This window comes from Pteropus medius, unplaced genomic scaffold (genome assembly GCF_902729225.1).
Source record: "Pteropus medius unplaced genomic scaffold, Ma_sr-lr_union100, whole genome shotgun sequence".
Lineage (NCBI taxonomy): Eukaryota > Metazoa > Chordata > Mammalia > Chiroptera > Pteropodidae > Pteropus > Pteropus medius.
The window spans coordinates 29,621,649-29,639,787 of NW_024354502.1; the positions used below are offsets into that span (position 1 = coordinate 29,621,649).

Here is an 18,139-nt window from a genome sequence, read left to right on the forward strand (position 1 = left end):
AACATAAAAAATTTATATCAAGAAAATAATTCTTGTCTTATAGGAATGCAAAAAAAATAATTGTTTGGTAGAGCTGTAAAAGATTTCTGTAAAATAGAACTAATCCCCTAAACTCGAATTTTATTGCTCTATATGATATTACCTAGTTTTATATAGAAATCAGCCAACTCGTCCAAGCATCAGCCACTATAAATTCTTCTTTCTCTTCAATTTTCTAGTGAACATCCTCACCATTTTTTTTTGTTTGTTTTTTTCTCATTAACTGATTAAATAAATATGTCAGGTACTCCCTTCAAAATAAAAGAAGATTAATATGTAGCATATATATTTTTATTTTCAAAGGAAACATTGATCAGATCTTTATGACATAGTTATGATCTCAACATTATTGATCAGAATAAAAATGTGAGTCAAAACCATTCAAGAGATACAATTTCATAGCCAGCATTATTGGCAAATGGTAAAGTCTGATAATATCAAGTTTTGGAGAAATTATAGAAAAATATACTTATTCGGAGTTTATGGAAGCGTACATTAGTAAAACCACCCTAAAGAACAATTTGTATGTACATAATAAGTTGCAGGTGAGCTATGACAGATTCTTTCAGGTATAAACGCTAAAGAAACCGATGCACGTGTGCAAAAGGACACATGTGCAAGGATGTTCATATCAGAATTGTTTGTAATAATCTAGAAATAGAAGTGTCTACAACAGAAGAAAAGGTTGTACTATATGCATGTAACATCAAAAAAATGCATTACAGCTACATGCAACACTATTGGAGAATCTAAGAATATAATGTTGAGTTTAAATAGCAAAGCAAGTATGAATATGTACATTATAATTGCGTTTATATAAAGTTAAAAACTATGCAAAACTATAATAAATTATTTAGCCATACAAACATATAACAAAATTATAAAGAAAACAAGGGGATATAACACAAAATTCAAGATAATGTTTGCTTCTGGAGGTACAGAGAAAGATTTAGAATCTGGGAGAGGTTACAGAAAACTTTAAACAGTCATATTTTCTTCCTTAGGTTGGATGGCAAATAATTGGGAGTTTTGTTTACAGCTATTCTTTAAATCTTATAAATATCCTTTTTATGTCCTCGATGTTTGATAAAAATAAATTTTAGAAAATAATTGATAGGTGACAATCAAGGTAGACTATAAAAATAAGGAATTTGAGGTGGGAAAAATTTCATATTCAGTCAAGATTCTTTAGGTTGTAAATGAACAATAGCTAGAAAAAAAAAGTTTAAGTAAAAAGGGAATATGTTTGCTCAAATAAATAAAAAGTCTAGAACTTCAACCATAGCTTGTTGGAGAGGACTGGAGGGAAGAGTGTGGTCAAATTATGTCACCAGATTCTCCATGTTGGATCCATCATTAGATGGCTTTCCCCCTGCAAAATGGCTACATCAGCTCTTTTACCACATTTTCTAAGTTCAGGCCTTTGAGTGTAGTGGAAAAGAAAATATGCCTTTTAATCAATAGTTTTAGCAAAACTTTTTATTGTGTCCCATTGGCTCATTTGGATCATGTGACCATCCTTGACCAAACACTGGTTGCAGGGTACACATGTTCTGATTGGCTGGAGCCAAACAACATGTTTACTCCTTAAGCTAGACTTGGAATGAACTTCATTGGATCTACATAACCAGGAGTAGAGAAGAGATAATTACCAGTAGAAAATAAACGTTCCTTTTCTAAAAGAAAGCAAATAAAATCTAGGTGGACAAAATTAAAAATTTAACAAGCCATATAATTTAACTCTCTCTCAGGTAGCCTGGTCAGAAAAGCCTAATCCGGTTTAACTGAAAGCAGGAGGAATGGCCCAGAAGGTGAGTACTGGTTTATGCCCAAGTTCCCAGGAAGCTGAGCCTGAAGTAGAGGGTTTTATGCTTTCAATTCACTAGGGAACTTTATGGAAGAAGAGAGAAGGGTAAGGAGAATGAAGCAGAGAAGGAAAGAGAGACAATCCAAAATACATTGATGAAACAGTCATTGTTAAATGTGATTGGTTGTTCTGTCCTTGGTGTAGGGCAATTTACCAAGAAGTGTTATAAATTTCCCCTATTTCTCCTTAATCGAAGTCTTACTCCACAGGTCACATCTGCAAGGTGCAGAGCAGAGAAGCCCTGAAATGGAGAATAAGAGGTAATCAGCATAGGGGTGAGATGCTGCCAAATTGTACCTGTGTGAAGGTGCTTTCACCTACACAGAACAGCTTCCTGCAGTGGGAACAAGAACGGGTGAGACAAAGCAAATCAGACACTGTGTCTTGGGTAGGGAGACTCATGGAAGCAGAGTCCTTGATAACTTCTTACTTTACTCTACAGTGTTCCTCACAGTGCCTGGCAGCCAAGGGTCACAATTCCCATCACTTCAGTGATACGAATGGGTTCCCTCACAACAGGATTTCTTCTCTCCTGTCTCATAAGCTTCAGACTTCCTTCGGTCTAATTGTTGCCTCTCAAAAGCTGTCTGGTGCTCCACCAAGGACTGGGTGAGAGGAGTCTGCTCTCTCATCCATATTACTCACTTGGCAGATGACCTGCTAAAGTGACTGCCCACCTTCTGGAGTAAGTTTCAGCAAATACTCAACATTAGGCCAGGGTTCCTATGGGGCCCCTCTCACTTTGCCCGAAGCCGAACAACTATGAGCAAAAGTGAAGAACCGGAGGAGGCGGGGAGAATTGGGACAGTGTAGTGAGAATGATAATAGAGATAAAACGATCGAAGACTTTGGGGTGTAATTCAACTGAAGGAAGTGGAGAGGGCTTCTAGACTATGTGGCTTGCAGATGTCAGGAGAATGGTACTCACAGTAAAGGGACTGTTTTCTTGTTGTGTGAACTGTTATAGCTCCTTGAAGGTTAACTTTTCATGCAGCACTTTGAACCGCTCTGAAGTGTAAGTGGTGTCTGGGAGGTCAGCAGTGCTTCACAAAAAAGTCCATTTGAAAAAAAATCAATCAGAAACATTAAAGTGGAAATAATTCCATGCTTAGCCACAGAAACTACAGAAACACATTTCATTGATGAAAAGCTTTTAAAAAAAATAATATAGACCTTCATTTCTTAATCCATAAAATGAGGGAGCTGGATTAGGTGAACTTGAAGCTCATTTCTTTTTCTTGCTTGTTAGGAAACTTAAAGCTCTGGTTGCTATAAATTTTAAAGAGGAGTTTGAGGTTTGGGTTTGTTTATGTTTCTGTCTCTTTCTTTTGTTCTATCTCTTTCACCTTTTCAGCCTGTGTTAACAGCTTCAGTATATACGGGTCTCTCTGTTTATGGTGAGCCATTGCAAATCCCTTTGGTAAGCATAAATAACCTCTAATATCTCTTTTATTTCCAATACTCTATGATTCTAATAATGCCTATTCTTGCTTTTCCCTTCTGAAAAATAAAAGAAAAATTACTGCAGCTCTGTTTGCCCAGATGCTGACTCTTGGATACACAAGCGTCAGATGTAAATAACAGCAATGAAAGTCTCCAAGCAGCCCTGTGCCGTCCAAGCTCTGATCTTGACTCTAGAGTCAGAGTTTTGACCTTGGTTGGGACCATCCTGGGATGCCTAAGGCAATTCCTGTGTCTGCTTTTCATCATTACCCAGACTCCCTCTTCAAGCACCATGTTCCAGCTCCGCCACCCTACGTTGAGGTTTAGTCACAGAATTTATCCTGTGTCTCTCTTACACTCAACCTTCTACATCAGTGGCATAAAGACATCTGGGACATCTGAGGCTTTCTTTGACCAAGTCTATTCAGGTCCCTCAGGGAAGCCAGCAGACTTATCAGCAGCACACTGAATGAAGAACTCAAAGACCAGGGCCCCTGCCTGGGTGGTCTCTTTCCATTTCTTAGCTTAGCAACTCACCTCAGTAAAAGGCTAGAAGAGTACAAAGAGATGTCATTTGGCTCAATTCCTTTTCTTTGCCTTTCATGTCATTCTCCCTTTGTCACTGTGCTAATTCATCTGCCTCTATGGAGCTGAACTCTTTTTGGAACATTCTGTTTTAGTTGCCCTTGTTGAATTTCCCTTTGTTTTCTTTTCCTTTTATTCTGTCTTTTTCTTCCTTGTCAAATGCCTCTTCCCTTCAGGAATAGTTTATTTGCTATTCTATACTTTATAGCCTAGGCTCCATATTTGTAAACAGAGGGAAGCGATTTTCATACATTTTCTCTTGAGCTCATTGTGGCGGTCTGCGACTTATCACACATATAATTCGGGGCTGTGCCTTTTAGGGATAGTTATCGGTCTTTGTGACTGTGTAGTTCGAAGGCTCCACATTAATGCACCTTTTCTTCTTGCCACCTCAGGCAGAAAATCCATTCTTGGCTGTAACTGTGAACTGGAGGCATGGAATCCTCAGCAGGGTCCTGAACAGGCAAGTCTTTGTTGGCCTTGATGGCTGTGGGGGCATCACTTCCTACACAGGCACCAGATGAGTGAGAGCAAGCTGTGCAGACAAAGAATCGAGAAACCAGCACATTTATGACTCTAAAGTGTGCTCAATGCCTTCCTATGGTCATAAATTGTCGTTTAATTTGAATAACAACCATTGTACAGATGAATAAACTGAGGCTCTAAGAGGTTAGGTCTTTAGCAAGGTTATACTGCCCATAGGTGGCAGAAGCAGGATTATTACCCAGGTTTGTCTGGCCGCAAAGTCCATGCTCTTTTTAGCAGGCATCATGCAAAGTGCTTTACATGTATTTTCTCAAGTAATATAACAATGCTCTAAGGGCTGATAACGACACTCTGGATAGGTATTAGCATTCACAATTTATAAACAAGAAAACTGAGGCTCAGAAAAGTTCATTAACTTGCCCTAGTTCATGCTGTTATGAAGTGGCAGGGGGCATTCCAACCCAGTCTTGTTTCAGAGTTCACATCTGTACGTACCCCACTAAACAGCCAAAGCACTTAATCCCCAAGGAAGGTGGCATGGAATATTTGACACTTTAGGTTCTGAACAGGTATGTTCGGGCTTGCAGCAGGTAGGATTTCTCAGACATCCTGCTTGGCTTCCATCAATATGTATTTAAGCCCCAGGAAACTTCTCAGACAAACAGTGCGCTGCTCTTCCCAAGACAGGGACCATTTGTTCAGCACACCCATTTTCCTCAGCCCTGGGTGTGCTGCTCTGCTGGGGCAGCTGCACTATTAGCAGCCCATATGGTGGAGCTGCAGCCCACTTACATGTAAGGGATGCAATGAGAGAGCCTGACAAAAGGCAGCAGCTTTGCTGCCTGCGGGATGATCTCATTTGGAAAATGAAGCAGGGGGCCAGGAGTCCTGTAGTCACTACACCACAGGCCCAGCCAACCCTGGCAACAGGCACCAACTGCCATGGGACAAAGCTGTTAACTTTGGTGCATAAGAATTGCTAACCAGATTTGCAGTCATCTCTTCCTCCCTTCAAGCAAAATAGTTCAACCGGTACCCATACTCTGAAGTAGAACAATATCTATGAAGATAGAAGCCAATAGGAAAAAAAACAAAATAGAATCAAAACAAACCCAAACTTCCCATAACAAAATAGCTCATACATCCTGGAGCCTACGATGCCTGTCTTCCTGGTGCATTAGAACTTCTGTTTTAGGACTGAACCATTTCTTCTTCTCCTGTTCTTTCATGTCCCTGTAATTGTTAACTGCTTCCTTGCGTTTATTTAATTGTTTTCTCAAAGAAGCAGGTGGGGAAACCATTAAGCACATCACTGGGAAAAGAAGAATATTGAGAACTAAGGAACCAGTCTAAGAGTGGGCTTTTTCATGGTGGCCTTTTCAGAGGCCCAGCCCTGAGGTTGAATGGTAAGTAACAGGTACGACTTTGAGAGCAAAGGAGCCACCAAGAAGAGGAGCTCAGAAACCACTGTGCAGCTCAGAGAGACGCCTATGTATCGAAGAAATTGTGAAGCACACCCTGAAATTTTCCCGACATGGCAAAATGGTCTGGCTTTTAAGAAGAGCTGCATGTAGCCCATCTTCACATAGATTGGGACTATACACATAGCTCTGTCCAGAAGGAAGCCAGCCCTGGGGTGAGAAAGCAGCAAGCGCTTACCCCTGTGGAAAGGAAGGAGCAGTGGTGACAGTGAAAGGGAACCAGTGTGCAGAGTGAAATGGCAAGGCCTAGGGCATGTGAGGATGCAGGAGCAGGGGCTGGGCTCACAAGGTCCAGGAAATCATGGCTGCTAAACCCCAGTGTGAACTGAGTAAGGGGATGGATCCCAAAATATGGTGTGTTTTGACACTAGGGTAAAGCCTGCATTTATGGAAAATATCTTGTTCCCCTTGGGTAATATGTTGATTCTCTAAGACCTGAAGAAACTTAACTGATAACAAAAGGAGAGAAAAAAGAATGAGATCATGGAAAGTTTCCGTTTGGGAACACGAGAGAAATATTGTCACAGTTTTATTCTCCACAAGAGGCCTTCAGATATATCACAGAAGGTCATGTTTATTTCCAGATTAGCAATCTTTAAGGTTATGGATACCCCTGAAACAAATAAATCCCAGCACCTTGAAATTGTGAAACGTTTTCTTTTCATGAATGCACAATAACTCTGTGTCTCCAGGTAGGCCAGGTCAATAAGAAATCAATCATTCCTCCCAGGTGGAGTCTGCCAACCAATGGTGCCAGCTAGGCACTCATTCAGAGCTTCTGTATATGAGCCTAGACACTAATCTCAGATGTCCAGACACCATACTTTATTAGTACTCAGAGGATCAAACTTGTGAAGTTATGATTGCTTCGACCAAGCAAATAGGACAGAAATGAGCTTGTGGGAAAGTCACAAAAGGACATGCTGCTTCCACCTGATTCTTTTGGGGAGGCTCCCTCTCAGAAGCCGGCGACTATTCTGTGAGAAGCTCGAGACACTTGGAGATGCCATATGTAGGTATTTCAAGACTCCAAGTGATGCCAGCCTAGGTACTAGACTGGCATATAGGTGAGCGAAAAAGGCCCCTGTCTATTCTTGCCCCCAACTGTTTAAGGCGCTTGAGTGAAGGACTAAGACAACACTGAGCAGAGACAAGACATTCGTTCCCTCTGTGCAGATCTGAATTTCTGTGCCTCTCATGAGCACAATAAAATAGTTGTTGTTTTACAGCATTAAGTTTGGGGTCATTTGTTATTTAACAATAATAACTAGGAACACTAAGTGTTGTATGAACTGACACTAACTTACTCAATCTACAACAGTATGTATTCCTTCACAGAGGCCATATGTTGTGTATTCTAAGTACTAAGAAAAACTAATTATACATCAGAAACTCGCTTAAAAATTGAAGGAGAGAAGATTGGTGGCCTCAGGGGTATTTCTTTCAGGCCACTGTGACAGGGTCTGATGAAATATCTTGACTCTCTATTTCGGGTCAACTGTCCTATTTTAATCTTCTGAGAAAATATTAGGAGCTATATGCACAATACTAAATGTTGAGTATATAAACATGAATAAAAGAAATTCTATCTGCTAGTTCATATTTTGGAAGAGAATATAGAAGATAAACTAGCATTCTCAGCACAATGTATTAAGGTCTATGAGAGAAGTAGGAACAGGTGCAATTGAGAAGGTGACACATGAGCCGAATCTGGATGGATATATAGGTAGTAATTGGTCAAAGAAAGACACGGAGAGTATTCCATGCAGAGAGAACTACATATGTAAGGCGTAAAGAAGAAAAAAAAAAATCACATAGTATATTTGAAGAACCGAGTATCTTTGGTTCTGTGGTATGTAAAGTGTAAATAGGGGAGAAGGCCAGCGTGAGGGATCTGTAAAGTGCCCGGATACCATGGTAGAAGCTTGGATTTCACAGTGTAGGTGACTCAGTGCCAGGGAATATTTACAATTAGGAAATGATGTGGTCAAATTGTGTTTTAGAGAAATCGCTCTGGTGGCTGTATCAATGATGTGACTGAGAGGGCAAGTGTGAGGGCCGAGAAACTCACTAGTGGGTATATCAAAAGTCCAAGTGAGAAACTGTAAAATACCAAACTTGGATAGTTATAAGATATCAAGAAGGAAATGGAGTCCAGAATATTTTGTAGAATTTTGCAATCAGTCAGAGGCAGATTAAGGATTAGGGAAGAATCAGGTTTTGTGAGCTTTAGACGCTTGTGAGATACAGAAATGGAAATGCCCAAAAGAATTAGAATGTTTGAATCTGAAGATGAGGGAAATTAAAATTTAGAAATATATGTAAAAGTTACAAAACTGATAAAGTCTCTCAGGAAAAACATGCGGAGTAAAGACAAAAATAAAAATAAAGATGAAACCTGGAGGAATTTCAAATGTCATTCAAAAAGAGAATGGATAAATAAATTAACTATAGCCCTGCAATGGAATATTGGAGAACAATGGAAATAAATACTACAGCCACTTGCAATAAAACAGATAACTCTTACCAAAAAAATTTGAGAGAAAATGCAAGTGTTGGAAAATACATGATATAAATTATGCAAAGTTAAAATATGCAAAAAAAAATCAACAAATTCTATGTGGGTCAAACATCAGTGAATAGAAAGAGAATGACGAGCACGAATGTGAACACAGTGGAACCCCGAGGTGGGCAGGAGAGGGATGCCATCGTGGACGGATATGCAAGAGTCTCCAATGGTGTTGCTAACACTCTGCTTCTCAGGATGGAAGAAAGCTTCACAGATATTAACATTCATAGTTCACATGTACATTACATATATTTTTGAATATTTTAAGTATTTATAATATTTTTAAATGAACCAAGAGTGACTGGGAGACAAAGAAGTCAAGACAAAAAAGGTAAATTATTCTTTCAAGCAATTTGACCAAGAACAAGAAAGTAGATGGTGTTCAGGTTAGAGGAAGATACGAGATTGAAAATGTTATCTTTAGCATGACAGTGGTGCGTGCAGTTGTATAGATTCTAGGGACTGAGCATTAAGAAAAGAAAGCAGATAACCTGTGGTTCAATGACCCTGGGGAGTCTAAGAGAAGGACTATATATATGTATATATACACACACATATATATATATTTTTTTAACATTATTAAAGAGTAATAACCAGATTGGCCCAGAAAACATTCCATTTTAAATAATTTAATTTTTCAGAAAGAAATCTTATTCTCCCATGAAAGTCCCTCAGGTTTCTCTCTACCATCCCTTCAGGAGCCATTTGTGTACTAGCGCCCTCCGAGCCTCCTGGCATGAAACATGTCTGAATGCACAGCATGAGAGTGACAGAGACTTTTTACTCCAACCCAACAGGAATAGGATTATTCCTCTAAGACTTCGAGAAGAGACAAACACAAACCACTGATAGGTGACCGTATTACCAACTGTACAAATTTACTCAATACTTCGACTAATCCACGCCGTGCTAAAACTCAATACTTCGACTAATCCACGCCGTGCTAAAATAATGTCATTCTTGTTTGAATTTCCAATCTTTCCTTGTTAGGGAGTTGGAAATAGTTATATTACTGCAAATGACTCTAAGTTTCAGTTCTACTTCCACTTCTTTGTGTCATTATCTGTCATCTGCCGCTGACCTGTCATAGATGGCAGATCCTTACTGCAATTATTTGGTATCCGGTCATCATTTGGTATCCAGTGGCTTTCTCTGCCTCAGTTAGAGAATAACTGCTTTGTACTTTTGGCTGCTTCTCTGATTTAGTTAAAGTTATTGCTAATTTTATTCTCTGGACCTCACTTACTGTTTGTTCTCTCTTGGTCTCCTTTTTTTCCCCCCCTGTCTATCATAGGCTGCGGAAGCATAGAATGTTTTATAATGTTTCATGCTCAGTCTTTCTTGTGTTTATTGCCTCAAGCTCACTTATCTATGCTCATATCTTGAAATCTTGAATTAGAATATTATCTATTTTAACAGCTGGCACCCAAATTTGTCACTTGAGGGTGGAAGGTAAGACCTTGAAAAAATGGGTTTGAATAAGACCAAAAAAAAAAAAAAAAAGCCTGAAGAGATAGTTATCTTCTTATCATAAAATGAGAGAGTTGTGCTTGTGGTATAAAAGCATAAGCCCCTAATAGACTAATCCACCCCACAAATAACTATGAACATTGCACAAAGTACAAAAAAACAACTACCTGAAAGCACTGGAAAATGAACAAAAGCAGAGAGATTTTGAAAGGGAGACAAAATGCAACTGTCTTTCTACCCCGACAAACAAAGGGAAAAACGTGAGTCAACCCTAGCCACAAAAAAAGTGAAGAGGGAATCCTGAAAATGAGAAAGCCACAAAGGAGAGCCCCAAATACAGTAAATAAACTGCTGAGTTTCTGGCTGACCTCTGACAAATACACATATGAGCAGACTCAAAGTGGCTTTCACCCAAGGCTAAGAAATGTAATCTGAGCTCTGAGCAGTGCTCACTACAGATGAGAAAGGGGTTAAATCAGAATCTAACCAAAGTAATTGTTCTCTAAAACAAAATATCAACAACCTTCAAGAAAAAATAACAGAATCAAAAGTTGCCATAAAATAACATAATATTCAGTATACTGCAAAATTACTCAATCTACAAAGAACTAAGGAAATGGCATTTATTCTCAACAGAAAAGACGTGGAACAGATGCCAATCCTATGAAGTCTCATACGATGAAATTATTAGATAAGTATTTTTAAACCACTATTACATACATGTCCAATGAGGTAAAGGAAAGTACACTTTTAATGAACGTAAAACAGGGACTCTTGGTAAAGAGATAGAAAACATACAAGAGAATCAAAAGGAAATTTTAAAATTGAAAAATAAAACACCATTCCACTACTTACACATTGGATTCCTAAAACAAACAAACAAGACAAACTTGGCAAAGATATAGTACAACTGCATCTTTAATACACTGCTAACGGTATTGTAAAATGTGCAACCACTTTGGCAGTTTCTTAAGAAAAACGTAAACCAGTCATATGACTCAGCCATTCCACTCTGAGGTATTTACCTAAGATAAATAAAAACATCAGTCCACATAAAAGCTTATGCACAAAAGTTTCAGCAGCTTTATTTACAGTAGTCCCAAACTAGAAAGAATCCAAATGTTCATTGGCAGGTGAATGGGAGGCAAAGTGTGGGGCATCCATACGATGGGATACTATTAGTAAAAAATTCATTAATAAAAAGGAATGCATGTGGATGAATCTCAAAATCATTTTTCTGAATGAAAGAAGCCAGGCACAAAAGAGGAACACAAAATAGTGAATGCAATTCTATTTTTACAAGATTTAATAAAATTCTAGAAAATCCAAACTAATCTATAATGATCAGAAGTCACTTGCATGTAGGAATTGCATGTAACTGGGGACAGAGATAGGTTAGAATGTAAAAAAGCAGGAGGAAACTTTTGTGGGTAATGTAAGTATTCTTCACTTTGATTATGGCAAGGGTTTTACTGTGTATGCAATTGTCAAAACTCATCGAATTGTACATTTTAAATGAATAAAGTTTGGTTTATGTGAAATAAACTAATAAAATTAATTCAAAAAACGAATGGTAAATCAAGAGTCAGGAAGACAGAGAACAGAAGGTCGAGTAACACGGAAATCACTCTAGTGGAGTCCAGGAAGGCACTGAAGGCTCCCACTTCTCAAGATCAGGGATGTTTAATATCAGAACCTATTTGGCTTCCTGCAACATAACCCCATTCCACCTTCTACAAAACTGAAAAGTAAGCGACAATCTGTGAATGGCTTCCATGAAAATTAAGGATAGAAACTTAACTGCACATATAGCTTGATGTAGGATGAAACAAGGTAAGCATGCAAATGGCAAAGAAATGAGCCATAAAAGGTGTGATTTCACCAGAAACTGGAGTTTAGGGCCAAAAGTCATCAAGCAAATATAATATCCCCAAATGAGAAGGAATCACAGTAGACACTGGTCTTTCTGCGGGATTTGGACTGGGGACTTGAAACCCCTGTATTTAAATCTTAAAGGGAAGCATATATCCAGCTAGTATTCTGAATGATACCTATAAAACCTCTGCATGCTAAACTTCCCCTGTGGCCACCTGCATTTATAGAACTGAATGTGGAAACTCTGTATTTTTAAAGTAACCATCTTCCATCTGGGGGACATATCAGAATCCCATGGGGCTCTATAAAAATTGTAACCCAGTTCAACTTAGTCACTATCTCGGGGGTATGGCCTAGGCATGTGTATTTTTTAAATTGCTCTAAGAAACTCTGCACTGGCCTGTGGGACACAGAGAAAAGACTGAATTGTTTATATTTTTACCCAGATGTGACTTAAATTTATGGAGGTTCTTGACCCCACTTGATCCATATGTCTCAGTGGTAGGGTGGCCTGAATCTTCTGGTCACACAGCCTCAATCACACCCTAATCAGAAACTAGTCTTTGACAGAGAAATCCAGGGGCAGAGAAAAGGCTCTTCCGGGATATACTGGAAAGCTATTCCCAAAGTTACCCTGTTTCTATAAAGGGCTTGGTACTTTGAAACTTTTTGTCTTCTGAATTCAGAGCAAGGAACGAAAAGGTCATGCTTCTAAATGTGCCAGCTAAATTGCTACTGTCCTAATAGAAATTCCTTTCCACACTTTTAACCATCTAACTTCTTTTTGTTCACAAAATGAACCGTATAAATATCCAGAACTAATGGATTTACAGAAAGAAAACTAAAAGAACAAATCTTAAAATAATGTACAATAACCATCTACATATTTGTTATCTAGAATTTAACTATTTTTTTGATGTGCAAAGATTAAAGAGAACTATTATTCATTTTGACAAGTAAGGTAACATTTTTTAAAACTTGTTTCTAATTTTTTGCATTCTGGATATGATTCCAAAGTAAATATGATGGAATATATCATTCTTTAGTTAACACCACTTTGATTTTTCCTAGAAAGCTCATATTGTTCTAACATTTATATATATTAAGTAGTTTAATCATCAAAACCCCATGAGTTAGCTATTATTTTTATTTGATTATAAAAGGAAACTGAGGCATAAAGAGGTTAAGCAACTTTCCAAAAATCACACATGTATTAGGTGGAGAAGCTGGGATTTCGGCCTCATCCATCTGGATTCAGAGACATTGCTCTATCTCTACATCACTACGCTTTGTTGACTCATGGGGCTTAAAACACTTTTTCTCTATATACCATTCCTCCAGAAACACATTTGCCATATAGCAGCATATGAAAATGGTCATGGAAATTGCTGGACTTGTTTATTCAATTTAACCTGCTACAGTATATACCATAGAAATAATAGTGCTGAAACTATGTAATTTAGCTACAGTGTCCAGTGTCTCCAACATTCAAAAATAAGTAATCTAAAAATCCATGCAAGATAGATAATCAAAACTCAAGAGTAAAGAAAATCTTCAACATTAAAAAAAAAAAAACACTTATATATTGTGTGCTTTCCTATGCTCTTATCTTTTTGCTTGGGCACCAAGAAACTCAGAGTTTAATTAGTAAAACAACATTTTTAAATTATGGGTACTTTTGCCATAATATTTTCATATTGGGCTTGCTTTCTCATTTTTTCTCTATTTTCACTAATGCCACTTTTTATCTTAACTATCTCACTGAATTTTACATAGCTTTTATGCTGCTTTGAATCTTTATAATACACGGTGAGTATGGAGTATGAAAATAAAAATCTTTTCTAAAAGTAGAAATTCTAAAAGATCCAAAGCCTTTTAGGTAGCACATTTGGGTTTAAAGAGAAAGAAGTGTTATATTTTTCTAGAAAAAACTTTAACTATCCAGGACTTATTCCGAAATGATAGAAGGTTTTCCCTTAAAGACTTCTTTTCTGTTTCTCTCTGTCTCTGTCTCTCTCCTTCTCTCCTCATTCCCATTCTCCCCACTATTCCTTCTTTCCCTCCTAACCTCCTTCCTTTATCCCTTCTGTTAAAAATAACACTATAACTATTTTACTGTTAAACACAGCTTTGCATACTTGTGTGAATATATCTTCAGAATAAATTATTAGCAGTATAATTATTAGATTCCTATTTCATAATAGGTTATGTGTTCTTTGTCTTCCCAATCTAAAATAATCTTTCATATATATAAATAATCCTTTATTCATATATGTTATCTATTTTTACAGATTGTCACTGTTTTATATTTTGGTTTATATACTTTAAAATTTTGTCTTTAAGAAATCAAGGTATTTTATTTTATGATTCCAGGTTTTTTTATGTTTAAAAATGTCCCTCGTACTGCAATTATATAAAAACATACACCTAGATTTCTTTCCGTCTTTTTCGCTTCTTTAATGAATTTGTTACTAATTTTTTTAATAAAGGACAAATTGTCTTAACATAATTTGAATAATATATTCTTCCCCTACTGCTATGTTTATCATCCACAAAATCCTCATTTATATTAGGGTGTATTCCTTATTATTATATGAGATTGATTAGTCTATTTATCCATTATATCTATTACTGTACCAAAATAAACATTTAAAATGTTCAGTATGCTTAAATTCTGGTTAAGATTATTTTACCTTGTTATTCATCCTTTAAAAAAAGATACAGCTATTTAAAAATTATTTTTTTTCAATTGACATTCGATATTTTATTAGTTTCAGGTATACAGCATAGTGGTTAGACATTTATATAACTTATGAAGTGATCTCTCCAATAAATATAGTACCCACCTGACACCATACATAGTTATTACAATATTATTGACTATACTCCCTATGCTGTACTTCACGTCCCCGTGACTATTTGTAACTGCCAATTTGTACTTAATCTCCTCCCCCTGTTCACCTGTCTCCTCAACTTCTCTCTTATCTGGAAACTATCAGTTTGTTCTCTGTATCTATGAGTTTGTTTCTGTTTTGTTTATTCATTTATTTTGTTTTTTAGAGCCCGCATTTAAACAAAATCACATGGTATTTGTCTTTCTCTGCCTGACTTATTTCACTTAGCATAATACCCTCTAGATATATTCGTGTTGCTATCTTGGCTATTGTAAATAATGCTGCAATGGACATAGGGGATGCATATATCTTTTTGAATTAGTGTTTCGGATTTATTCAGATAAATATCTAGAAGTGGAATTGCTGGATTTTTGAGGAATTTCCATACCGTTTTGCATAGGAGCAGCACCAATTTACCATCCCACTAAGAACGCAGAAGAGTTCCCTTTTCTCCACATCCTCACTAATATTTATTGTTCGCCATCCTGACAGATGTAAGGTAATATGCCATTGTGGTTTTAATTTGCATTTCTGTGATGGTTAGTGACATCAAGCATCTTTTTGTGTATTTACTGACCATCTTTGGAGAAATGCCTATTCAGGTCCTTTGCCCATTTTTTAATCAGATTGTTTGTCTTTTTGGTGTTAAATTGTATTCATTCCTTATATATTTTGGATATTAACCTCTTATTAGATGTATCATTGCCAAATATCTTCTCTCATTCAGTAAGCTATCTTTGCATTTTGTTGATGGTTTTCTTTGGACTGTAAAACCTTTTTAGTCTGATGTAATCCCATTTGTTTATTTTTTTTCTTTTGTTTTCCTTGCCTAAGGAGACATATCAAAAAAATATTACTAAGAACAATGTCAGAGAGTTTATGTCTATGTTTTCTTCTAGGAGTTTTATGGTTTCAGGTCCTACATTTAAGTCTATAATCTATTTTGAGTTTATTCTTGTATAAAGTGTAAGAAAGTCATCTAGTTTCATTTTTTTTTTTTTTGCATATATCTGTCCAGTTTTCCCAACACCTTTTATCGCAGAGACTTTATCCCATTGCATATTCTTAAAGATTGGGATATTACTTTTAAAACATCATTTTATCAACCCCTAAAAACCTCATCTTGTTTTTAGGCTGAAATCAAATGTATAGATTAATTTAGAGAACATGTATCAATAATTTTTACTTTAGTAAACTTTCTTTTTTTGACATACTAGTAGAATTTATAATTTCTGCATATCAGCTCTATATATTTGTGTTAATTTAATTCTTAGCTATGTCACATACGTTTGATGTTGCTACTTTAAATGGCATCTTGTTTTTTCTATTATACCTTATAAATCACTGGCGATGGATCATGCTTTTTATATTAATTTTGTAACCAGACCCCTTAGTAAACTTTGTTATACTTTCTAATATTTTTAATTAAATTTATTGGAGTGAAATTTTTAATAAAATTATATAGGTTTCAAGTATACAATTCTGTAATATGTCATCTGTATATTTCAAGTATACAATTCTGTAATATGTCATCTGTATATTTCACCCAAAGTTAGATCTCCTTCCATCATTATATGACACTTTACCCTTTTCTACCCACTTTCCCCCTTTCCTCTGGTAACCACTAAACTGTTGTCTGTATCTATGAGTTTTTGTTGTTTGCTTATCTTCTTTGTTGATTTCAGTTTTATATTCCAAGTATGAGTGAAATGATATGGTTCTCAACTTTTTCTGTCTGACTTATTTTGCTTAGCATGATAATCTCATGATGCATCCATGTCGTTGCAACATTTTAATAGATATTCTGGATTTTCCAGGTGTACTGTCACATTGTCTGCAAAGTGTAACTTCCTCTGTAACATTTGCACTTATTTCTTTCTCTTTTCATTATGTATTGGATAATACTTCAAAATATTATTGAAATATGTTGGTAATAGACATCTTTATCTTGTTTCTAACTATAATGAAGAACTCTGTTAGTATTTTCATCAAGACCAATGCTAGCTTTTGTACATAAAATCATGTCAAGAAAATATTTAAATTTTATTAATAGTTTGTTTTCTTAATCTTTTTATTCCTTTTTTATTAAGTTTGTTATTTTAATTTGTAAAGCCATTATCTTTATTGAATATCTTCTTAATATCTGTTGAAATAATACATTATTTCCTTTACTTTTGTAATATTGTTGTTTAAATGCTGTCTTGACCCAGTTTTAAGGCCCTGGCTAAGGCCTGTCAGTTCTCCTTCTTGTGCAGTTAAGCCCTACCCCTACCACCTCTCTTTTGGAGCTTTTACATTCTGGGCCACCATATACCCACCTTAATCACCTCAGAGCCAGGTACCAGATACTCTGGCACAGTCCCTATGCCCCATAGCCAGCTGACATCATTTGAAAAAGCCAATCCTAAACTTGCTTGCCCTGCTTTGCTTCTTCCTTGCCCAGAAACCACAATAAAGGCACTTGCCATGACCCCCTCATCTTTTGCTTCCTGATCTACTCTGTGCTCCCCCTGAGTGGCCCAGTGAGTGTGCTGTGTTCTCCCCAGGGGAACTGTGAATAACAAATCCATAAAACTCCTTCTGGTTTCTCTCTCTTCATCTTCATCTGGCCTCACCATACCTCATCCAGAGTAATGCAGTAAAAATAATGTATTGACATGGCAAATAACATTGGTAGGTACTGTAATATTCAAACCTTAACATTCCTTGATGTAATATATTAATCTTCTAATATGCTTCGCAATTCTGTATACCAGTGTTTCATTTTAGATTTTTAGATTTTTGTAAAAAAAATGCACAGCAATAAGTTAGATTGATTTGCCTGATTTGATTTTTAAAACCACGCTTTGTCAGGTTTTGTTAGCAATACTATGGTGGTTCTATTAAATCGGTCTGGAGGATTTTCTTTTTCTCCAAATACTAGGACAGTTCAAATAGTATAGGAAATATCTATTCTTTAAAGGTGTGAAAAAATTGGCCTGTGAAACAGTCTGACCCTGAGAGGGGCTGAGGTTGCAGGGAGTACATAGATCTGCACACTTTCTTTCTTCGAAGTAATTGTTTTGTATAGGTACTCTGTGTTTTCTGAAATAGGTTTTTGTTTTTTATAATTTTGTTTTTTATAATTTCAGGTGTCAAGTGAGTATAGGGAAGAGAAAGCAGCTTGGAGTACAAGCACCATGATTTTATCCAGCTCCTGGTCCATGTTCCCTGCCGGCCACAAACTGCCCACTGCGCATGAGGCCTTTCATGGGACTGACAGGTCCAGGCTGTCCCAGCCAATGCTTGTTGAGATGCTGGAGTAACATTCTCTGATGTGACTCAAAGCATTGGGAAGATCGGTTTATTGAGAATTTGATAGCACTCAGCTGAGTACCAAATGAAATTTGTTTTCTATTTTTCTTGAGTCTGTATTGGCAAAGCATGAGCA

General features: G+C 36.7%; 1 protein-coding gene across 3 annotated transcripts in view; it reads right to left on the bottom strand.

Annotated features, from left to right (window-relative positions):
* Window positions 1-359: 359 nt before the first annotated feature.
* ZMAT4 (zinc finger matrin-type 4) overlaps window positions 360-18,139 on the bottom strand; it is a 373,556-nt gene continuing 355,776 nt past the window's right edge. Inside the window, exons 8-10 of one of the 3 annotated variants that reach the window (XR_005650852.1) lie at window positions 3,887-4,469; window positions 2,835-2,949; window positions 365-2,147 (exon numbers count right to left, since the gene is read on the bottom strand). Coding sequence is in view for 1 of the 3 variants with exons in the window: in XM_039853598.1 (XP_039709532.1) it covers window positions 4,433-4,469 (37 nt within the window). In the remaining 2 variants the exon portion in view is untranslated. Of the gene's footprint in view, window positions 2,148-2,229; window positions 4,470-18,139 lie in introns of those variants that run through there. The other 2 variants (XR_005650851.1, XM_039853598.1) reach the window with 2 other exon arrangements.